The sequence below is a fragment of the Misgurnus anguillicaudatus genome, chromosome 10, assembly GCF_027580225.2.
Source record: "Misgurnus anguillicaudatus chromosome 10, ASM2758022v2, whole genome shotgun sequence".
Classification (NCBI taxonomy): domain Eukaryota; kingdom Metazoa; phylum Chordata; class Actinopteri; order Cypriniformes; family Cobitidae; genus Misgurnus; species Misgurnus anguillicaudatus.
The window spans coordinates 11,890,019-11,907,981 of NC_073346.2; the positions used below are offsets into that span (position 1 = coordinate 11,890,019).

General features: G+C 37.2%; 1 protein-coding gene across 3 annotated transcripts in view; it reads right to left on the minus strand.

The window, feature by feature from the left end:
- dnah5 (dynein, axonemal, heavy chain 5) overlaps window positions 1-17,963 on the minus strand; it is a 149,806-nt gene that overhangs the window by 129,872 nt on the left and 1,971 nt on the right. For all 3 annotated transcript variants that reach the window (XM_073871872.1, XM_073871870.1, XM_073871871.1), the window contains exons 2-5: window positions 5,089-5,223; window positions 3,252-3,336; window positions 2,688-2,827; window positions 1,218-1,436 (exon numbers count right to left, since the gene is read on the minus strand). In XM_073871872.1, the coding sequence (XP_073727973.1) occupies window positions 1,218-1,436; window positions 2,688-2,827; window positions 3,252-3,336; window positions 5,089-5,223 (579 nt within the window). The remainder of the gene's footprint in view (window positions 1-1,217; window positions 1,437-2,687; window positions 2,828-3,251; window positions 3,337-5,088; window positions 5,224-17,963) is intronic.

Here is a 17,963-nt window from a genome sequence, read left to right on the forward strand (position 1 = left end):
TACTTAAAGGTGCAATGTGTAAATTTTAGTGGCATCTAGTGGTGAGGTTGCAAATTGCAACCAACAACTCAGTTTACAGCTCACCCTTCGCTTTTGAAATGCATAGAGAAGCTATCACTGTTGAAGATAACTAATAAAAAAGTGTGTCCGTTAAGAGCTTCTTTAAAAAACATGGTGGCACGAAATGGCGACTTCCATGTAAGGGGACCCTCTGTGTATATTAAATGGTAGATAAAAACGTCTTATTCTAAGGTAATTAAAACATCATGGCTCATTATGAAAGGTCTTTATACACCACTGATAATATAGTTTTGTATATTATTTTGCATTTCTGTCAAGAGATCCTTCTAAAAATTACACACTGCACCTTTAAGTGCTATAATTTGGTCCCCATTGCTTATATCAACCTAAAAAATGTGAAAAAGACCAAACCAGTAACTTAGTTTTGGTAAACCATTATCTGCAAGCATGTGAAAAAGTAGGTCATTGAAATTTGTGGGGATAATACTGCCCCTTAATCTGCACTATCCAACCACGACACTGCCATTTAGTGCAGAGATCAGCTCATTTGCATTTCAAAGGACACAACCAAAAATGGCACATTTTTGCTCACACCTACAGAGTGGCAATTTTAACATGCCATAATAAATTATCTATTGGGTATTTTGAGCTAAAACTTCACATATGTACTCTGGAGACAAGTCTTGTGAAATGTCACCTTTAAAGAATTAGCATTTTTGCTAAAGCTAATTAAAAGTAAAAAATTTAAATGAGTTAAATGGTTCACCCAAAATTGAAGATTCTGCTCAATGTTCACCCTCTACTTTCATAGTAGGATAACAAATACTATGGAAGTGAAGCATTGTACCATTAACTGTGTGCTTACCATCATTTATATCTTATTTTGTGTTGAACAGAATAAAGAAACTCATACAGGTTTAGAACAACATGACGGTGAGTAAATGTTGACAGGATTTTCATTTTTGGGTGAACTATCCAATGGCCAACCTCCCACCCCTCACCCCATCAACTCAATTGGATTCTTGGCCAAAACAGGCCAGAAAAATGGCTTTAAATTTCTAATATTTCATCTGCCTGACCAAGTCCACAATCCAATTCATTCTGGAGAAACCGTGGATCGATAAAACACCAGAATAGGGTGAATGAGTGTGTGCGCACTTGTAACATTGTGTTTAAGTTTTTGCTATGTCTGAGACCTTTTCCTGCAGGCTCTCCTGTGCCCCAGCTAACACAGACACAAAGCTGTCCAGAGAGCTAATGAAGTCTTGTTTGACAGCCTGAGCCTGCGGGCTGGCCAGCTCTCCCCATCCGTGGCTCATCTTCTTCAGAGTGGGGATGAAGATCTCTGACAACAGCTGCTCCACGCTCTTCAGCAGACTGACACCGGTAGTGTCCAGTGTGTTAAAATTCACATCCTATGAGAGGAATAGGAGAGGATGTCATGACATGTATTTGGACTCTCTAATGCAGGGGTCTCCGACCATTTTGTGGGCAAGGGCTACCACAATGGATAAAACAAACTACGTTGGAGACCCCTGCTCTAATGTATTTAAAAAAGGGTGGGGGTGAAAAGCTACTTCATGCATCTGACTTATTAACACATGCAATGCTAACCATAAGCAAATGGACGTGTTGTGGAGTATTTCTGTGTCTATGCACTTCACCAGGGTTCATACAAGTTTCGGAAGTTTATTCGAACGTGAAAGATTCATACGTAACAATCCTGCTTTTATCTTTTATGGGCAATTTCAGTGCAGGAAGTACAGTGGAAGTCCTTATATGGGCACTTTAACCAGAACCAAGAACTGACACAAAAACAACCTCACCAAAGAAGTGTGTTTTTGTTTGTGAGGGAAGTTTCCCAATAAACCCAGCATTATGGAAATAATGGATTTAGTTTGTATATCCGGAATAGAGTGGTGCATGTGTGTTGGTTTAACGCTGGATTTCGTTGAAATGGGGCGGTCCCAACAAGGTCATGTGTTGCAGGCGGTAAGTAAAACTGCATCAAATGTCTGTGTTTAGCATATAATGTAAACGACACAAACATGTAGTGAATCATAAGTTATCCAGAGATAGTGGGATAATGTTTATGTGTGTTGATTGCTCGTGACTCGCCTGCGGTACGCCTCCAGGGGGTCGGGTTTATTTGGAAATAATTGGTACAGCTGATAATAAAACTATAATAAAACTTAAGACTCTTTAGATATATAAAGGAAGCAATGCTACTCTATAGAGTCTCAAAATTACAATGAGATAGGCAGCGTGCGTTATGTGAGCTTTAAAACAAGTCATTGTTGTCTCCATGTAAATAACGCTTATTATACATCGAGGCGTATTCTCATAACCTTACCGCAATGTTATTACCGTTCACATAAAGCAGACATTAAGCGAAATTGTATTTAAATAAGGTGTTTGTGTTTTCTACCTGATTTGCAATTTTTTTGGTACCCAGATGGTGCTCACATAATGAAGGTGCTATCTGCTGGCACAATTCATTCGTATTGACATTTAGTGAAATATTACTTATTATACATTACATGCTGATGTTAAAGCAAGAAATATGCACATAAAGAATACATGAGATGTTATAATTGGCACCATCAACAGATATGAGATTTCTTTTAGGGGCAAATTTTCACACATTGTCCCTCGTGTCTGGTTACCCTGTGGATGTTCTCTGATGTGATTGGTTTGGAGGTGTTTGACCGGGTGAAAAACACACAAATGCCAGTCAGGGCCACGTCTGTGCCCTCCGTCACGAACACTTTGGGTTTCTTACTGCGATTCACTGATGAGGCTGCAGCTAGCAAATAAAGAAAGAAATCAAGGTTGAACAAATTAAAGCCGGATCACTTTTTGCATACAAAGTTACAAAAGCAATAAGCCTTCTATCAGTGTTAATAAAGTTTAAGGTGGAGCATTGCATTAGCATCGCAAAAGGTCATGGGGTCAGTCTACCAATAGATATTTCTTCATATATTTTGATGTAAAATAGATATTATTTAATTAACATTTCTTGTATTGCTTTTAATTTATGCTCTTTTTTGTATAAATGTATCCAAACAGAATAAATGTAATGATACTCTAAGAAAGAAATAAGAGAATTGCATACAAAGTGAACAGTGAAATATCTACATTCATTATTCACAATATTATTGTTTCCTTAATTTAGGGGTGAAATATAAGCCAGAAATGATTTACACAAGATCCACACAGATTTGACAAACCTGCTTCCATAGGTTCTGTGTCCTGATAATACATGATGAGGTGAGGAAGGCCATCAACAGCAAAGAACTGCTCCATCCTCTCAATCTGAAAGATAACATTCACATATTAAAGAAATATTTAATACTTTCACAAAAAAATCTGATCATTACTCATCCCCATGTCATCCAAGATGTTTGTCTTTCTTTGTTCAGTCGAGAAGAAATTACGTTTTTTGAGGAAAACCACTACTTCTCATTTTGAACAAGCCGTGTGACGTGACCTTACATATATTACGCAATCACGTCGAAAGATCACGCATGACGTATGCGAAACTACCGCTCCAGTGTTTACACGTTTGGAGAAAAAGGGACCATTCCGGTGTTGTTGTATGTGGAAAGATACAAATTAGGTAATGTCTTTGTGTCAGTTTAATCTTTAAAATGGTCCGCAAGTGTACATATGTAACGCGCTACCTTTCGATGTGATTGTGTAATATATAAGTTTGCGCTGGTGCATCACACGGTAGTGCAAGACAAGAAGTTGTCTTCCAGAACCTATTTTTTGGACATAAATGACCATAGTTTCGCTAGATAAGACCCTTATGCAGTACGGCCACTCCTTATACGCAGAGTACGCAGTTTGCGTAGGGAACCAACTTTCCCGGGGGCCACCATCCCAGTTGCTCAGAAAGTAAAAACATTTAATTCTGTATAAATATGAACACAACAACATACATACTAACTATATGATGTTACATACAGCATTATGCAGTGAGAAAGCAGATAACGTGGCGCGCCATCCCCACATCTCCGCGATTTTATGGAAAAACTTTAAAGGGATAGTTCACCCAAAAATGAAAATAATGCCATTAATGCCTCGTAAGACCTCCGTTCATCTTCAGAACACAGTTTAATATGTTTTATATTTAGTTTGAGAGCTTGTTGACCCTTCATTGAAAATCTACATACAGTATACTGTCCATGTCCAGAAAGTTAATAAAAACATCATCAAAGTAGTCCATGTGACATCAGTGGGTCAGGTAGAATGTGTTGAAGCATCAAAAATACATTTGGTCCAAAAATAAAAAAAATTACGACTTTATTCAGCATTGTCTTCTCCGCCGGGTCTGTTGTGAAGCTCATGCACGAGGCTAAAGTCACGTGACGCGGATGACGTGTTATCCTCAGACATGTTTTTTTTCAATCTTACAACATGCGTCTCCTTCAGACTGTAAACGAAGCCCGGGCACACAAAAAAACAGCTGGGGCACACCAGATAACACGTCAGCCGCGTCGTATGTCATCCGCGTCACTGCAGTCACGTGACTTTAGCCTTGCGCATGTACTTCACAACAGACGCGGAAGAGAAGACAATGCTGAATAAAGTCATAATTTTTGTTATTTTTGGACCAAAATGTATTTTCGATGCTTCAACACATTCTAACTGATCCACTGATGTCACATAGACTACTTTGATGATGTTTTTATTTCTGGACATGGACAGTATACTGTACGTAGATTTTCAATGAAGGGTCAACAAGCTCTCCGACTAAATATAAAACATCTTAAACTGTGTTCTGAACATAAACGGAGGTCTTACGAGTTTGGAACGACATAAGGGTAAGTAATTAATGACATTATTTTTATTTTTGGGTGAACTATCCCTTTAATTTCTTCGTGACCGAACACAGAAAGACATAAACATCTTGGTTGACATGGGGGTAAATTATCGGAATGTGTGTGGAGTATTACTTTAACACTGATGAATGCTAGTCATAGACTTCATGCCATGAACATGTGCAGAAGATCCTTTAAAAACTGAATTAAGATCTTGTAGTGTCTATTTAGAGCCATTAACCTGTGTTCCCTCCAGGATGGCATCCTCCACTTCACTCTTCTCCAGGCCAACACAAGAGGATACGATGCTGAGGACATAGTCATGTCTGGCGTCCAGCTGTGCTCTCTTAGCCTCTCGCTCTTCCTTCAGCTTTTGCTGTGTGACACAGTAGATGGGTCAACTTTACAGCTTATGTTAGTAACTTTAATAGGACAGCTAAAGTAGGGTGCCATATTGACTACTTCAGAAGTAGCCTACTTACTATTTTTGTAATGATGCCTATAAAAACTATTTTAAGAATGTGATCATATTTGAATAACATTACGTCAAATTTACATGCTTCCCTGCCAGAGATGAAAATATACATATACATAGTTTTAATGTCATCCATATTCATTTTTCACTCTTTTTTCTTAAGATACAAACAGAAAATACAAGAAATATGTACAAAATTAAAAACAAAACAATTTTCAGAACTAAATGTCTTCTTCAGGTATCAGTCAGTATTTAGTGTGACCTCTCTTGGCACAAAACACATCTTGAGCTTTTTTTGAGGAGACTGAAGTCCTGAAGTCATTCGATCAGAATTAGAAATTAGGATTTAATTTAATTTAGGTTTAAGAGATCCTGCAGCCGCCTGCTATTGCTCAAGTTGAAGGGGAGTTTACCCTAAATACTTCACACTTCAGCTTATACTTTTACACTGTTTTTAATACTACATACACATTTCCTGCATTTTCTGGCTGTATTCTAATAAAGAGACTGAGAAATAATTATATATGATCACTATACAATTGCAAAAACACCAAATCTAATAGTGGCATGGTGGCCTAAGACTTTTGCACAGTATTAACCCTGTCTGTGAAAATTCAGGCTAAAGTCTCATAATCTAATAATGAGATTTGGTGCATCACTACATAAGTACATTAATTTCAAGATTTGACATGGCCTTACTCAGTAAAGATATCAAGGTTATATTTTCACAGAATGTTCTTTACATACATAAAAAATTCTTACACAGACTTTTAACCTAAAGCCCACAAAAATGACCCAAAAACATGTTTTCTTTGCATTAATAAACAGTTAATAAACCAAAAATACCAAACAGCCAAACTACTGTAGGCATCATGAAAACATGGAGTCATACATACTTTAAAAGCAGTAATCTGACTGTTGGAGATGATTGATGAATGCAGTTCTGCTTTAGATCTCCTAGACTTCTGTTCACCCATATAATCCATAAGATCTCACATATAGACACTAGCAGATCCAGAATTTAAATTTGTATCCTCATCGAAGTGGATAACCAAATGGCTAAATCGTCCAAGTGCAGGATAAAAAAAAAAAAATGTTTTCATCAAGAGGACAGATTTTGTCCTCCGGACGGGACCGTCCCAATTATTCGTTCACCTGACCTTCGCGGTGTCTCTGTCGAATCTCTGCTTTTCTCATGACTGTAAAAACTGAGACGTTTTAGGGCCCCGTGCAGAATAAAAGAAACACGATTGAACAAAAGCCCTAAATGGGCAGAGCAGACTGGGCCCCTCAAAGCAGATAAAGACACTAAAAGTTGCTTAGCCGCGGTGCTAGGTAACACTGTAAAAAAACAAAAAAATGAGCCAATAAACTGAGCAACATTTTGTGGGCTGGATACAGATGCTCAAGGTACACGTTTGTATTATGGTTACAGTATTTTAGGAGAACTTGATTTCATTTTACACTGAAAGCCTTAATGTTGTTTGTACTTAAAAAGTCAAGTAATCATGATTAAATATTACTTAAAATCTTAATTAGTTTAAAGGGATAGTTCACCCAAAAATGAAAATTCTGTCATCATTTACTTGTTCTCATGTTGTTACAAACCTGTATAAATTTCTTTGTTCTGATGAACACAAAGGAAGATATGTTGAGACATTTTTGTAACCACACTGTTTGAAGACCCAATTTACTTCTATAGTATAATTTTTTCCTACTATGGAGGTAAATGGGGTCCAAAAAGGGTTTGGTTACAAACATTTCTCAAAATATCTTCCTTTGTGTTCAACAGAAATTTATGCGGGTTTGTAACAACATGAGAGTGAAGGAATGATGACAGAATTTTTATTTTTGGGTGACCTATCCCTTTAACTTAATTCATTTGACTTATAAATGTACAAAAACCCTAAACTTCGAAAATGTAAGTTCAAAAAACATAAAATTATCAGTACAAAAGTCAAAAGGAATACTCACAAGCCTTCACGCATAAAAAGGTTTTGAGTACAACTGATGGGATATATAAACAGTTAACAGTTACAATTTCTTCGAGTTTTAAGGGTGGCGCACACCTGGCCAGAAGCGCTGTGTTGCATGTAGGACAACTCGCAGGTATCGCACACCGGACGTGCACATTAAATAGAGCGAGCTTAGTCAGACAGAGGCTACTTCAAGATGCAAAATATACGTTATCAGCCTATCGTCGCTGCCTGATGAAACTCACATATGTCCAAAACGGTAACTTTTCAGAAAGTGAAAAAAACACAGTATATCAAAAGCAGTTGAATGTAGCGTTGTCATACTTGGTACGGCATATTTACATGTAACCATATTCTTGCCAGTGTCATGATATAATCCACATTTGACCAAAATTGAGTTTAAATGTACATGCGTGCATATTTTACAGTAACTTTGAGCGATACGCGTTCTTCCGATCATTAATTAGAATGGCCAAGTCGCGTTTCGTATTGACAGATGAATACGCTCAGTTTATTAAATAGCCTACGTCTTGGTTAAATACGCTTACTTTATTTAATATTAATTATAAGTGTATTAAATGTCTCTTGCAAACCATTAAGGGACAATGAATCAATACACTGACATGGTAATGCTACACAACAGGGGCGTCAGTTTGGGTTAAAAAGTGGTGGGGACAAAAGATCTTATAAAAACATTACTGCAGGACGGGAAAAATATTGAATAACGCGCACCAAAAATGGGCATAGCGTAGGCCAGTCAACAACAAGAAAATACTCAGCATAAATTTATAAACCCTCAACAATGTCGAATGCACACATCACACATGTAACAGTCCCTGCAACACCAGCTCAACCGAACAATGCCAAAGCACCATACCGTCGAAAACAGCAGCGCGTTTAATAAATGATTACAATGAATTTCATTACACATGTACAAGAAAACACACCATAAGCATACAACGCAACATATGTGACACTAGACCACAAAACCAGTCTTAAGCATCGCTTGATTTTTCAGAACATTTTAACCAAATGCTTTCAAAAAGTGCTGGGGACATCCCCAGCGTAAATATCACCAATGCTAGACAGATACTTTGTTTGCACAGTCCTACCATAATTACGTAACTCCTAGATGTTAGTCTGGCGTCCGGGGGAAACGTTTACCTCGAAGGAAAGTCATTGTCATGTTTATTCGGCTATATCCAGTGCATAGGTTCGATGAAACTTTACGAGACCGGCGAGATGCTTCACAGGCAGAAGATATGCGGCGTGATTGACAGCTTTGACACCAAACGGGTACGTGAAAATCAGATGACATGATTTCACAAGTTTTCATTGGCTATTTAGGTATGTGACGCATACTGTATATGGAAATGAACCTGGACATTCAATCTGTCGAAAAATCTCAAAATCGGCAAAATGAACATACGTGAGTTTCATCGGACAGCGACGCTATGTTAACCGTTAAGGATTTGGGACAAATATGATGTTAATGTTAAACTATGTGAGTTGCGCTCTGTGGTGCGTCTAGAGTCACAACGCACCTCCGCCGTCAGATGCCGCTGGTGTGTGTACATTCACAGAAAATAATGTGTTTTCTTTTGTTAGATACATGGCGCAACGCTGACTTTACGTCCAGTGGCCGACCCCCTTTACACCCTTTGTACTATTACACTGCAAAAAATATTTTATTTTTGTCTTGTTTTCAGTAAAAATAAAAAAAATCTTAAATTAAGATGTATCTTCTTGATGAGCAAAATGACCTAGGAAAATAAGTCTAGTTAAGGGAATTTGCGATAAAAAAAAGCAAAAAAAAAAAAAAAATCTGCCAAACTAAGAAAATTTTCTTAAAATTAAGTTGAATTAAGAAATTTTTTCTTATTCTATTGGCAGATTTTTTTTCCTAGTTGTAAGCACTAATTTACTTAAAGTTCATATTTATTGTCTAAAAGCTAGACTTATTTTCCTACGTCATTTTGCTCATCAAGAAAATACATCTTAATTTAAGAATTGTTTGATATTTTTACTGAAAACAAGACAAAAATACTAAGTAAGAAAGTCCTTTTTGCAGTGTATTGATGCTTTTTTGTTGCAAATTGTAGTTTTTTGTGAAGTCACCGTTATGTGATCACTGTTATGTATACACAACTTTGGTATACATGGATCCTGTTCAACTTCATTGTTATTTCTCTCCACTTTAATAAAGATCTGTGTGAACAATAATATGTGTTTCTGTGGAGAATTAAATTAATTTATTGATTAACACAAAATCAGTCTTTCCTTGTTACACTGCAAAAAAATGATTTTCAAGAAAAAATCTTAGTATTTTTGTCTTGTTTTAAGTAAAAATATCTTAAAATTCTTAAATTAAGATGCTTTTTCTTGATGAGCAAAACGACCCAAGAAAATAAGTCTAGTTTTTAGACAAAAAATATTAAATATAAGGACATTTGCGATTAAAAAAAATCTGCCGATGGAATAAGAAAAATTTTCTTAAAATTAAGTTGAGTTAAGTAATTTTTTCTTACCCCATTGGCAGATTTTTTTGCTTGTTTTATTCACAAAATCACTTAAATACGATATGTTTGGTCTAAACACTAGACTTATTTTCTTGGGTCGTTTTGCTCATCAAGAAAAAGCATCTTAATTTAAGAATATTTAGATATTTTTACTGAAAACAAGACAAAAATACTAAGATTTTTTTTTCTTGAAAATAATTTTTTGCAGTGTATACAATCTAAATTACACTTTAAGTTCAGTCTTTACGGAAACCAAGTGAACTTAATTGTTTAAGTGCACTGTACAAACTTCAAGTTTGGTGAACTTAACTATTTAAGTTCAGTCTACGTGACCACCAAGTTCAGAGTACTTACCTGTAAATATACAAGTTTTTGGAAGACCCATTACTCATCTCAACTGCGGGAACAAGTTTACTCAATAAAATGAGTTCAGTCAACTTATTAGGCTTTTCAGTGTATCGGACACAAACATCTCTGCACTGAGTTTCTTGACAAGAGTACTGTATAGCCGCTTTCTTACATGCTAAATGATTGTTTATTTAAAACAAAACATTATTCACAGTTTATCACTACCAAAAACAATGCATCAACTAAGTCATAACAGAGAATCAAGATTTACAGCCCATCTTAGGGTCACGCATTACACAAGCAGGGCCTAACAAGCCTGGACAAGCAGAAGCACACACATCCATTGACCTGTGCAGCTAATGGGAGTTTAGGGTTAGTGTGGGAATGACACACTATAGAGCATGACTGCCAAAACAACTGGAAATAAACGATAACGCCTGAACACCAATGATCACCTAGCAACACAACACACCAGACAAATAATAAAAGGGTAACCGTAACGCTGAAGATTTTCTAGATGAGCACACAGCGATCGCATGCATCAATCTGCAAACGGACGTGACAGCCCATGTCAACAGAGAGCAGCGCTAAGTGATTTCAGAGCAAATTTGACATAGTGATAATCTTTCAGCAACTTATGAGATGTTGTGAATTATGGATGTTAAGGATGTAAGATTTTGTGATCCAGTGCAATGAATCTTTTGATGAATCGATTTAATACAAAGAAACCATACACTGCAGATTTGTGTAAAATTGGAGGAGAGTGCCAAAATGAGTCTTTGAAGCCAAACACATCATTTTAATAAAGAGAAACTATATATATATGTGTGTGTATGTGTGTGACTCTGTGAAAACCCAGCTAAAGTTATTTTTTGTGATTTACTGTTTTCTACATAAAATCATCCTACATAACATAAAGAACATTCTGGGAAGTTATAACGTCCATACTATAAAGTAGGCAAAAAGCAGTAGACTACTACTTCCGGCAAGGTTTTGAAGTGTGCATTCGATAGACACTGTACTATCCCGTGAGTCACTCAGTCAAAAAGAAGAAGTAGAGGAAAATAACAAAAAGCGACGCAGCTTTAAATGCAATGTTTCTTGTGGTTAAATTGCGCTAGTTTAACATCATCCAAGTTAACAGCTCCCTTGTTGTTATGATGACGTATGTTTCGTGATGTATCAACATGGCGGATGTCCGAATTTCATTTATACAGTACTACTCATATTCATACTATAAAGAATGTACTGTGTTAAAGGGCATATACAAAATCCACTTTTACAAGGTGTTTAGACATAAATGTGTTTTGGCAGTGTGTGAACACAACCACACCACAATGGAAAAACAATCACCCTCTCCTTATTTTTTAATTCCATAAACCAAAGCAGTCTCATTAAACATGCAGTTTTTGATTTTCTTGTTAATGTGATGTCACAATGATTAAGCCACGCCCACAGACACTTTATCCAATGCTTTTCTAAAGTGTTTGCTAATGCTAGCACATTGTAGTGCTAATTTGGCTAAATACAGTGTTTCCCACACATTGACTTTCCTTGGGCGGGCCGCCCAGGTATATTAGCACCCAAGTAGGCCTCTATCTGGAATCAAATTCAGTCTTTTTTATTCTTCGGTGATGATGACACTCTTTAATAATGACATTTTGCATGTGAGCACACCGTGTCTCTCCCGATGAGTTTGTTGTAAGTTTGCGTGCTCTCTGTTTCTCAATGAATTGGGTGCGACGCAAAGCATGCTCTGATTGTATCCTTCCATGTTTCTGAACTTGAAGAGAGTTTTTTAGAGGTCTTCACAGAGAACCCAGACGGTTCCGGTTTTACATTTTAAATGGTCAGTCGGGTCCGGGTCGGTCCTAGTTTAATTACTTTGCATCCGAAGTCTGATTAATATTGTGTGTAACCGATTGGTGAACGTTCGTGAACGCTACTGCACTAAAGCTCATGTGCAGCGTACCCCCGGTTTCTATAGCGATAACAACTGGCTCTTGTTTTAAAAGTCACGACCACACACTCCATTTTCTTTTTCCCATTTTTTTATAATATTATTATTAATAAACCATATCTTTTCTAAAATCTAAAAACTTTGCACAGAGATGGTAGCAAAAAAGCAATGATAATGCTAATGTCAAGCCCATTGAACTGAACGAGCAAAGCTCAAGCTGCCTCAAAATATAAAAACGCAAAGCTGTAACGTAAAGTCACCTGTCAACGGGACAGCAAGTAGACTTTTGAATCTGAAATAATAAGTGGATTAAGCTTTTTTTAATCAGTAAGTGAGAAATAGAGCAGAAGCCGTAAAAGTGCCTTTTTTTCTATCTAATAGAAATGATAACCATTATAACACCAGTCACATTTATAATTTATAGACCTTCACTGTTTATCATTAATATACTATTATATTCAATAGAGTTTGATAAAAAGGGCCATCTAATTGCTTCATATATCAGTGCAAAAACAGGACGAGTTTTCGTGGTGCTTTGACAAACAATGTCAGCTTTGTTCATGGTAAAGAAAGATTGGGGGTTGGATTAATGAACTATGATTCATTGAACATTTATATTAATTTCACATTAAAGTATTGTGTTGTGTCACACATTTATAGTTCTTTGTCACATGTATAGAAGGACCATTTTTTTTTGTCGGTGGGTAATGATTGCCCTTTTCACCGGCTAACACCACAAGTACATTTCATATCTGTGGGAAACACTGTAAATATACTATTGTCTCAGGAATGTATTTACAGGAATCAGATCTATTTTTAACCAAAAGCATTTACTGTCTGTTTGAAAGCGTGTGAGGAGCAGTAGCATAATTTGCATTTAAATGTACACACCTGAAAACAGCGCTTTTGATTCCCCCAAAAAGAAGCATCTTGGAAATGCTATAACAAATGATCTGTGAGGTATTTTGAGCTAAAACTTCACAGACACAAGGCACACCTGAGACTTATATTACAGCTAGTAAAAATGGTCGATGAGATGGTACTTCATTTAATTCAGTACATACCGTCCAATATGTGATTTTGGACGCCAGAAATGTCTAATCAATATAGAACTAAATACTGTATGTGGCTGCCAAAGAACCACAAAAGTTTTTTTAACACACTATAAAAAACGCTTTTCACGTAAAGCTGGTTTGAAACAATGCAACACTTTAAAAAAGTGCTATATACAATAAATAAAAAGGCAGTTATAAACAAATGAGACATGAACTCATTAAAAGTCTGCAACAGAATTAAAACCAATCAGGTAAATAAATAAATAAATTACTTTTTCATTATAAACAAGGTGTGACAACCCTACCAAATAGTGATTTCTCTGCTCTTTAACAATTTATTCCTCGTGTCTAATTTAGATAAACTGAAAAAATGTGTAAATCCAAATAAATTAATAAATGATAACAGGCCTACTGTAATGTAACAGGCATCATAGTTCATGATACACAACAGAAAACACATCAAGAAATCGAATAAGCACCTTGTGCACGAATAGCAAAGGTGCATCTTACCTTGCTTTGAAAGTCGGGTGTACGGGGAAGCATCTCTGCCCCGTTTGAAACCACGTACCCAATATAACTTCCAGTTTATTTAAACACGGCATGAGATCACACAACAGATCTGTACTGTACTGTATATCCACAGGTAAATGACTAAGATCTTTAACTCTCTTAAACTCAGATCCTGTTTCTCGCTCTATTGGTTCTCTAACCTGCCCTACAGTGTTGGGTGACCACCTGTCCTCAAAGTGGTTATCAGTGGAGGTCTTCTCCCTTCTCTGATGTCACCCATGAAGCTAAATGGACCATTGTTGTTAAGGTTACGGTTGAAGACAGAACGTCACCCTTTCTGCAGGATGAAAGGGAATTTTTACACCCCATACACAATCTGACACTATATTCATCAATAAGACCTCAATACTAGTCAGATACTCATTTGTATTGTAATGGGACATGCACGCAATTGAATGCCCCGGGAACATTTGACCATCGCAGCTTGTTAAACTGAGCTGCTGCAGCACAGACTCATGAATATGAATGAATTGTATTCTAATCAGACCGAAACTGGGTTAGGATCGGAGTATTTGAAAGCTAGAGAAATAAGGCCCAACAGCAAAAATACAGCTTTTGTTTACCAACATGTACTGCATGCAATTGATATGTTGCCTCATGTTGACATCTTAAAAGGTACCCCCAACTATAAACCCATGTACAGGTATAGCTTAAAAAAATTAGCACTGGGATTGGCTATATGATACATGGAACATAAAGGCGGCTTCAAAATGCCTGTCAAATGTCTTACAATAACCACCGGAGCAATGTTTGTGGTAACCGTGGTATAAGCAGAATAATATACTCTGGTCCTTTGAATTATTTAAAAATAATGCACACCCGCGATGTACCAACATTACCACCTTGTGTGTGCATTATTTTCAAATTATTCAACGGCACATCGTCAATTATTTCTTACTTAAAGCATACAAGTCATCATTGTAGCGGTACCCTTTAAAAAATAATTTTCTGAAGATAATGCAAGACTCCCTGGACATGTGGTTGCTAAGATGTTGCTTTGCAGTTGCTAGGGTGTTCAGTGTCGTTTTTGGTGGTTTAAAGGGATACTCCAGCCAAATATCAAAATTACCCCATGATTTACTCACCCTCAATCTGAGATACACATGTCCATCATCTTTCAGATGAACACATTTTGAGCTATTTTAGTAAATGTCCTTGCTCTTCCAAGCTTTATAATAGTAGAAAACAGGTATCAGGGAACAACTTTTGACTTTAAACCCCCAAAAAGTGCATTCATCCTTCACAAAAGTAATCCACACAGCGCCCAGTGGTTATTAAAGGTCTTCTGAAGGTAATCCATGCGATTTTGTAAGAAAAATATTCATATTTCAAACTTTAACTCAAGCGATTCACACGAGAGTTTTAGCGTAATGAGTGTTCGTTGCCATAGGTACGTGAGTCCAAGATGGCGCCGTTACTGGAAACTAGTTATTATAGTTTATAAAGGCTGCGTCTGAAAACTTAGGCAGCTGACTTGTTGCATCGCTGCCTCATGAGGCAATGACTTCGAAGGTATTAAGGCAGCTAAGGGGCCAGTCACACCAAAAGCGCTTTAAACGCTTGCAAACGCAAGGCGCGACGCACTGCCTTTTTAAAAAAAGAGCAGTGCGACGGGGCTTTTCATATTGCTAAGCAACCACCGAGTCAGCTGTCTTGTCAATCAAATATTGACGCGTGAGCGCTCTTTTGCTGTTAACTGTCATATTAGCAGAAACTTTAAAAAGAGGACGCTTGCTCTGACCTTGTTTGAGGATGAGAGGTGCACAAACACGCAGGAGAGAGTGAGCGAGTGGAGTCCGGTTCTTCAAAGCAACTGTAAACTTCCCTCACCACAACGTAAGGCCCGCCTCTCCACTCATACGATTGGACAATGGAAAGAGGCGAATGACGTCGGGCGCTTCTCCGCTCTCAGCGCTCCTTCAAAAACACGTGCGCAGCAGGCGGCAAAAAACTGCAAGGCGCTCGGCGCGCAAAAACAGCGCGCAAACGCGCCCTGCCCATAGAATATCATTCAAAAAAGGCGCCTGCAACTGCCATAAACGCTTTTGGTGTGACTGCAGCCTAAGAGAAACGCTTTCGGACACACTTCAAAGGCAGCGTGTTTGAAATATAAACAGAGAGCGCCTTTGTGATAACTAATCATATATTTGAAAACTACAATGCTAATTTCTCGCTAGAAATGCAATTAAAAGGTGTAAAAAGAGAAAATATACAATTATTTAAACAAAATTTGTGCTTTCTTGGCCGCCATTTTTTTCAAACTCGACCAGGCTTGACCAATCACATTCCCCATGCACGCACACGCATTGAATTGTGGGACAAGATCTCAGGAGTCAGGAAGTAAACCTAACATTGGATTTGGACATGCCTTGATGCCTCCCTGCCACAGAAAGTAGCAATTTAGAGTTTTTGGATGCAGGCATAGTTTAAATATGTATATTTTTCTTTCAAAATCGCATGGATTACCCATAGAAGACCTTACAATTAAACCACTGTAGCCGTGTGGATTTCCTCTGTGAAGAATGAATGCACTTTTTTGGAGGTTTAAACATTGTTCCTTGATAAATTAACTCCAATTGTGTTTGTCTGAAAGATGATGGACATATGTATTTTCAACCCTATATCACACAAATGCGTGACTATTTCACGTATGGACCAACGTGTAAATGCCACGTTTTGCCGCGTTTGAACGTGAGCATGTCACGTTTTCTGTTTGTGTCACGTTCACGTTTTGGTTACTCAACTTTTTTGTCCTATTTTCAAACCATTTTCGCTTCGGTTTAGGGTTAGATTTGGTGCTTGTGTTATATGTCACTTTAAGTAATTGTCACTTTAAGTATTGGTTTATAAAAAAAAAGATACAAGACTTATTCTTTTATATTTTCTAAACTTTAACCAATTGTCGCCTGACGTTGGGGTTAGAGTTTGTTTAGGTAAGGATGTCATTTTATGTAAATCTAACCCTAAAACGAAGCGAAAATGGTTTGAAAATAGGACAAAAAAGTTGAGTAACCAAAACGTGAAAGTGACACAAACAGAAAACGTGACATGCTCACGTTCAAACGCGGCAAAACGTGACATTTACACGTTGGTCCATACGTGAAATAGTCACGTATTTGCGTGATATTGGGTTGGTATTTTGGATTGCTTGAGGGTAAGTATCGCTTTTAGTCCAAATCAATCCATCTCTATAGTGTTTCGCTCCCAAAATTTGGCCTGGGTCCCTCCTTCAATTTATATCTATGGATTGTTGCATCCTTTGAATCCAACTAAACTCGTAATCAAATCTGTGATATCCTTCATGTCTACAGCAAAAACAATGCATAAGACATTTTGCGTTTGGGGTTTGTGTTCGGTTTTCTAACCCTAAGTATATGCCATAATAATGAGGCTTGCCCAACAAGCACCGCTAACAAGATCCGTCTTTTCTCTTACATCTACAAGCTGATTATAAGTTACATGCGCAGTATTACAAGGCATCACTTTAGACACCAGGATAAAGCTTAACAAGCTTAAAAGATTTCCCGCACTGGCAAGTCGCGTATTAGTCATTGCCTTTTAAATCCAGAGCCTGCAGCTGCGAAGGTTTGCATGTGAGAGCAGTTAGGTCATCAATATTTTACTGGGACAGTGACAGTAATCTCCCGGTTATGATAGGCCCGTGTAACAAGAGTCTACTGCTAAATTATGCAGAAGATCTGCAAAGTCAAGAACAAACACACTATCCAAAAGTACAGACCCGCATTACCATATAAGACCTTTTTTTTAAAAAAACATCAACTTGTGTGCAAGAACCAATAATGCATCAATAAGCACAAACAAAGGATTATTGTTATGCACTACTGCCAATGCACCACTATCCAACAACTTTCTGAAATAAACAATCATTTACATTAAAACAATACTCTTTGTGAAAAATACACCTTACAAATAAATGTAAATGTGATATTTAAATCAGCAACTGGTCTTTCCTCTGACAGGATACCACTGACAGCGCAGGTATAATAAATCAAAGGTGATTTATCTCACTGTCTTCATCCGCATCTATTGCATAATGCCTTGTGGCAGATGGATGGATTTGAACACTTAAACCATCACAATGTAAATCATGATTTTTTAAACCATTAGATACTGTAAGAAAACACTTTCAAGCCCAGTATCACCTTCAGTGTTTGTGAATTAATATGTGCATCACATGTAGTATAAGAAGAAA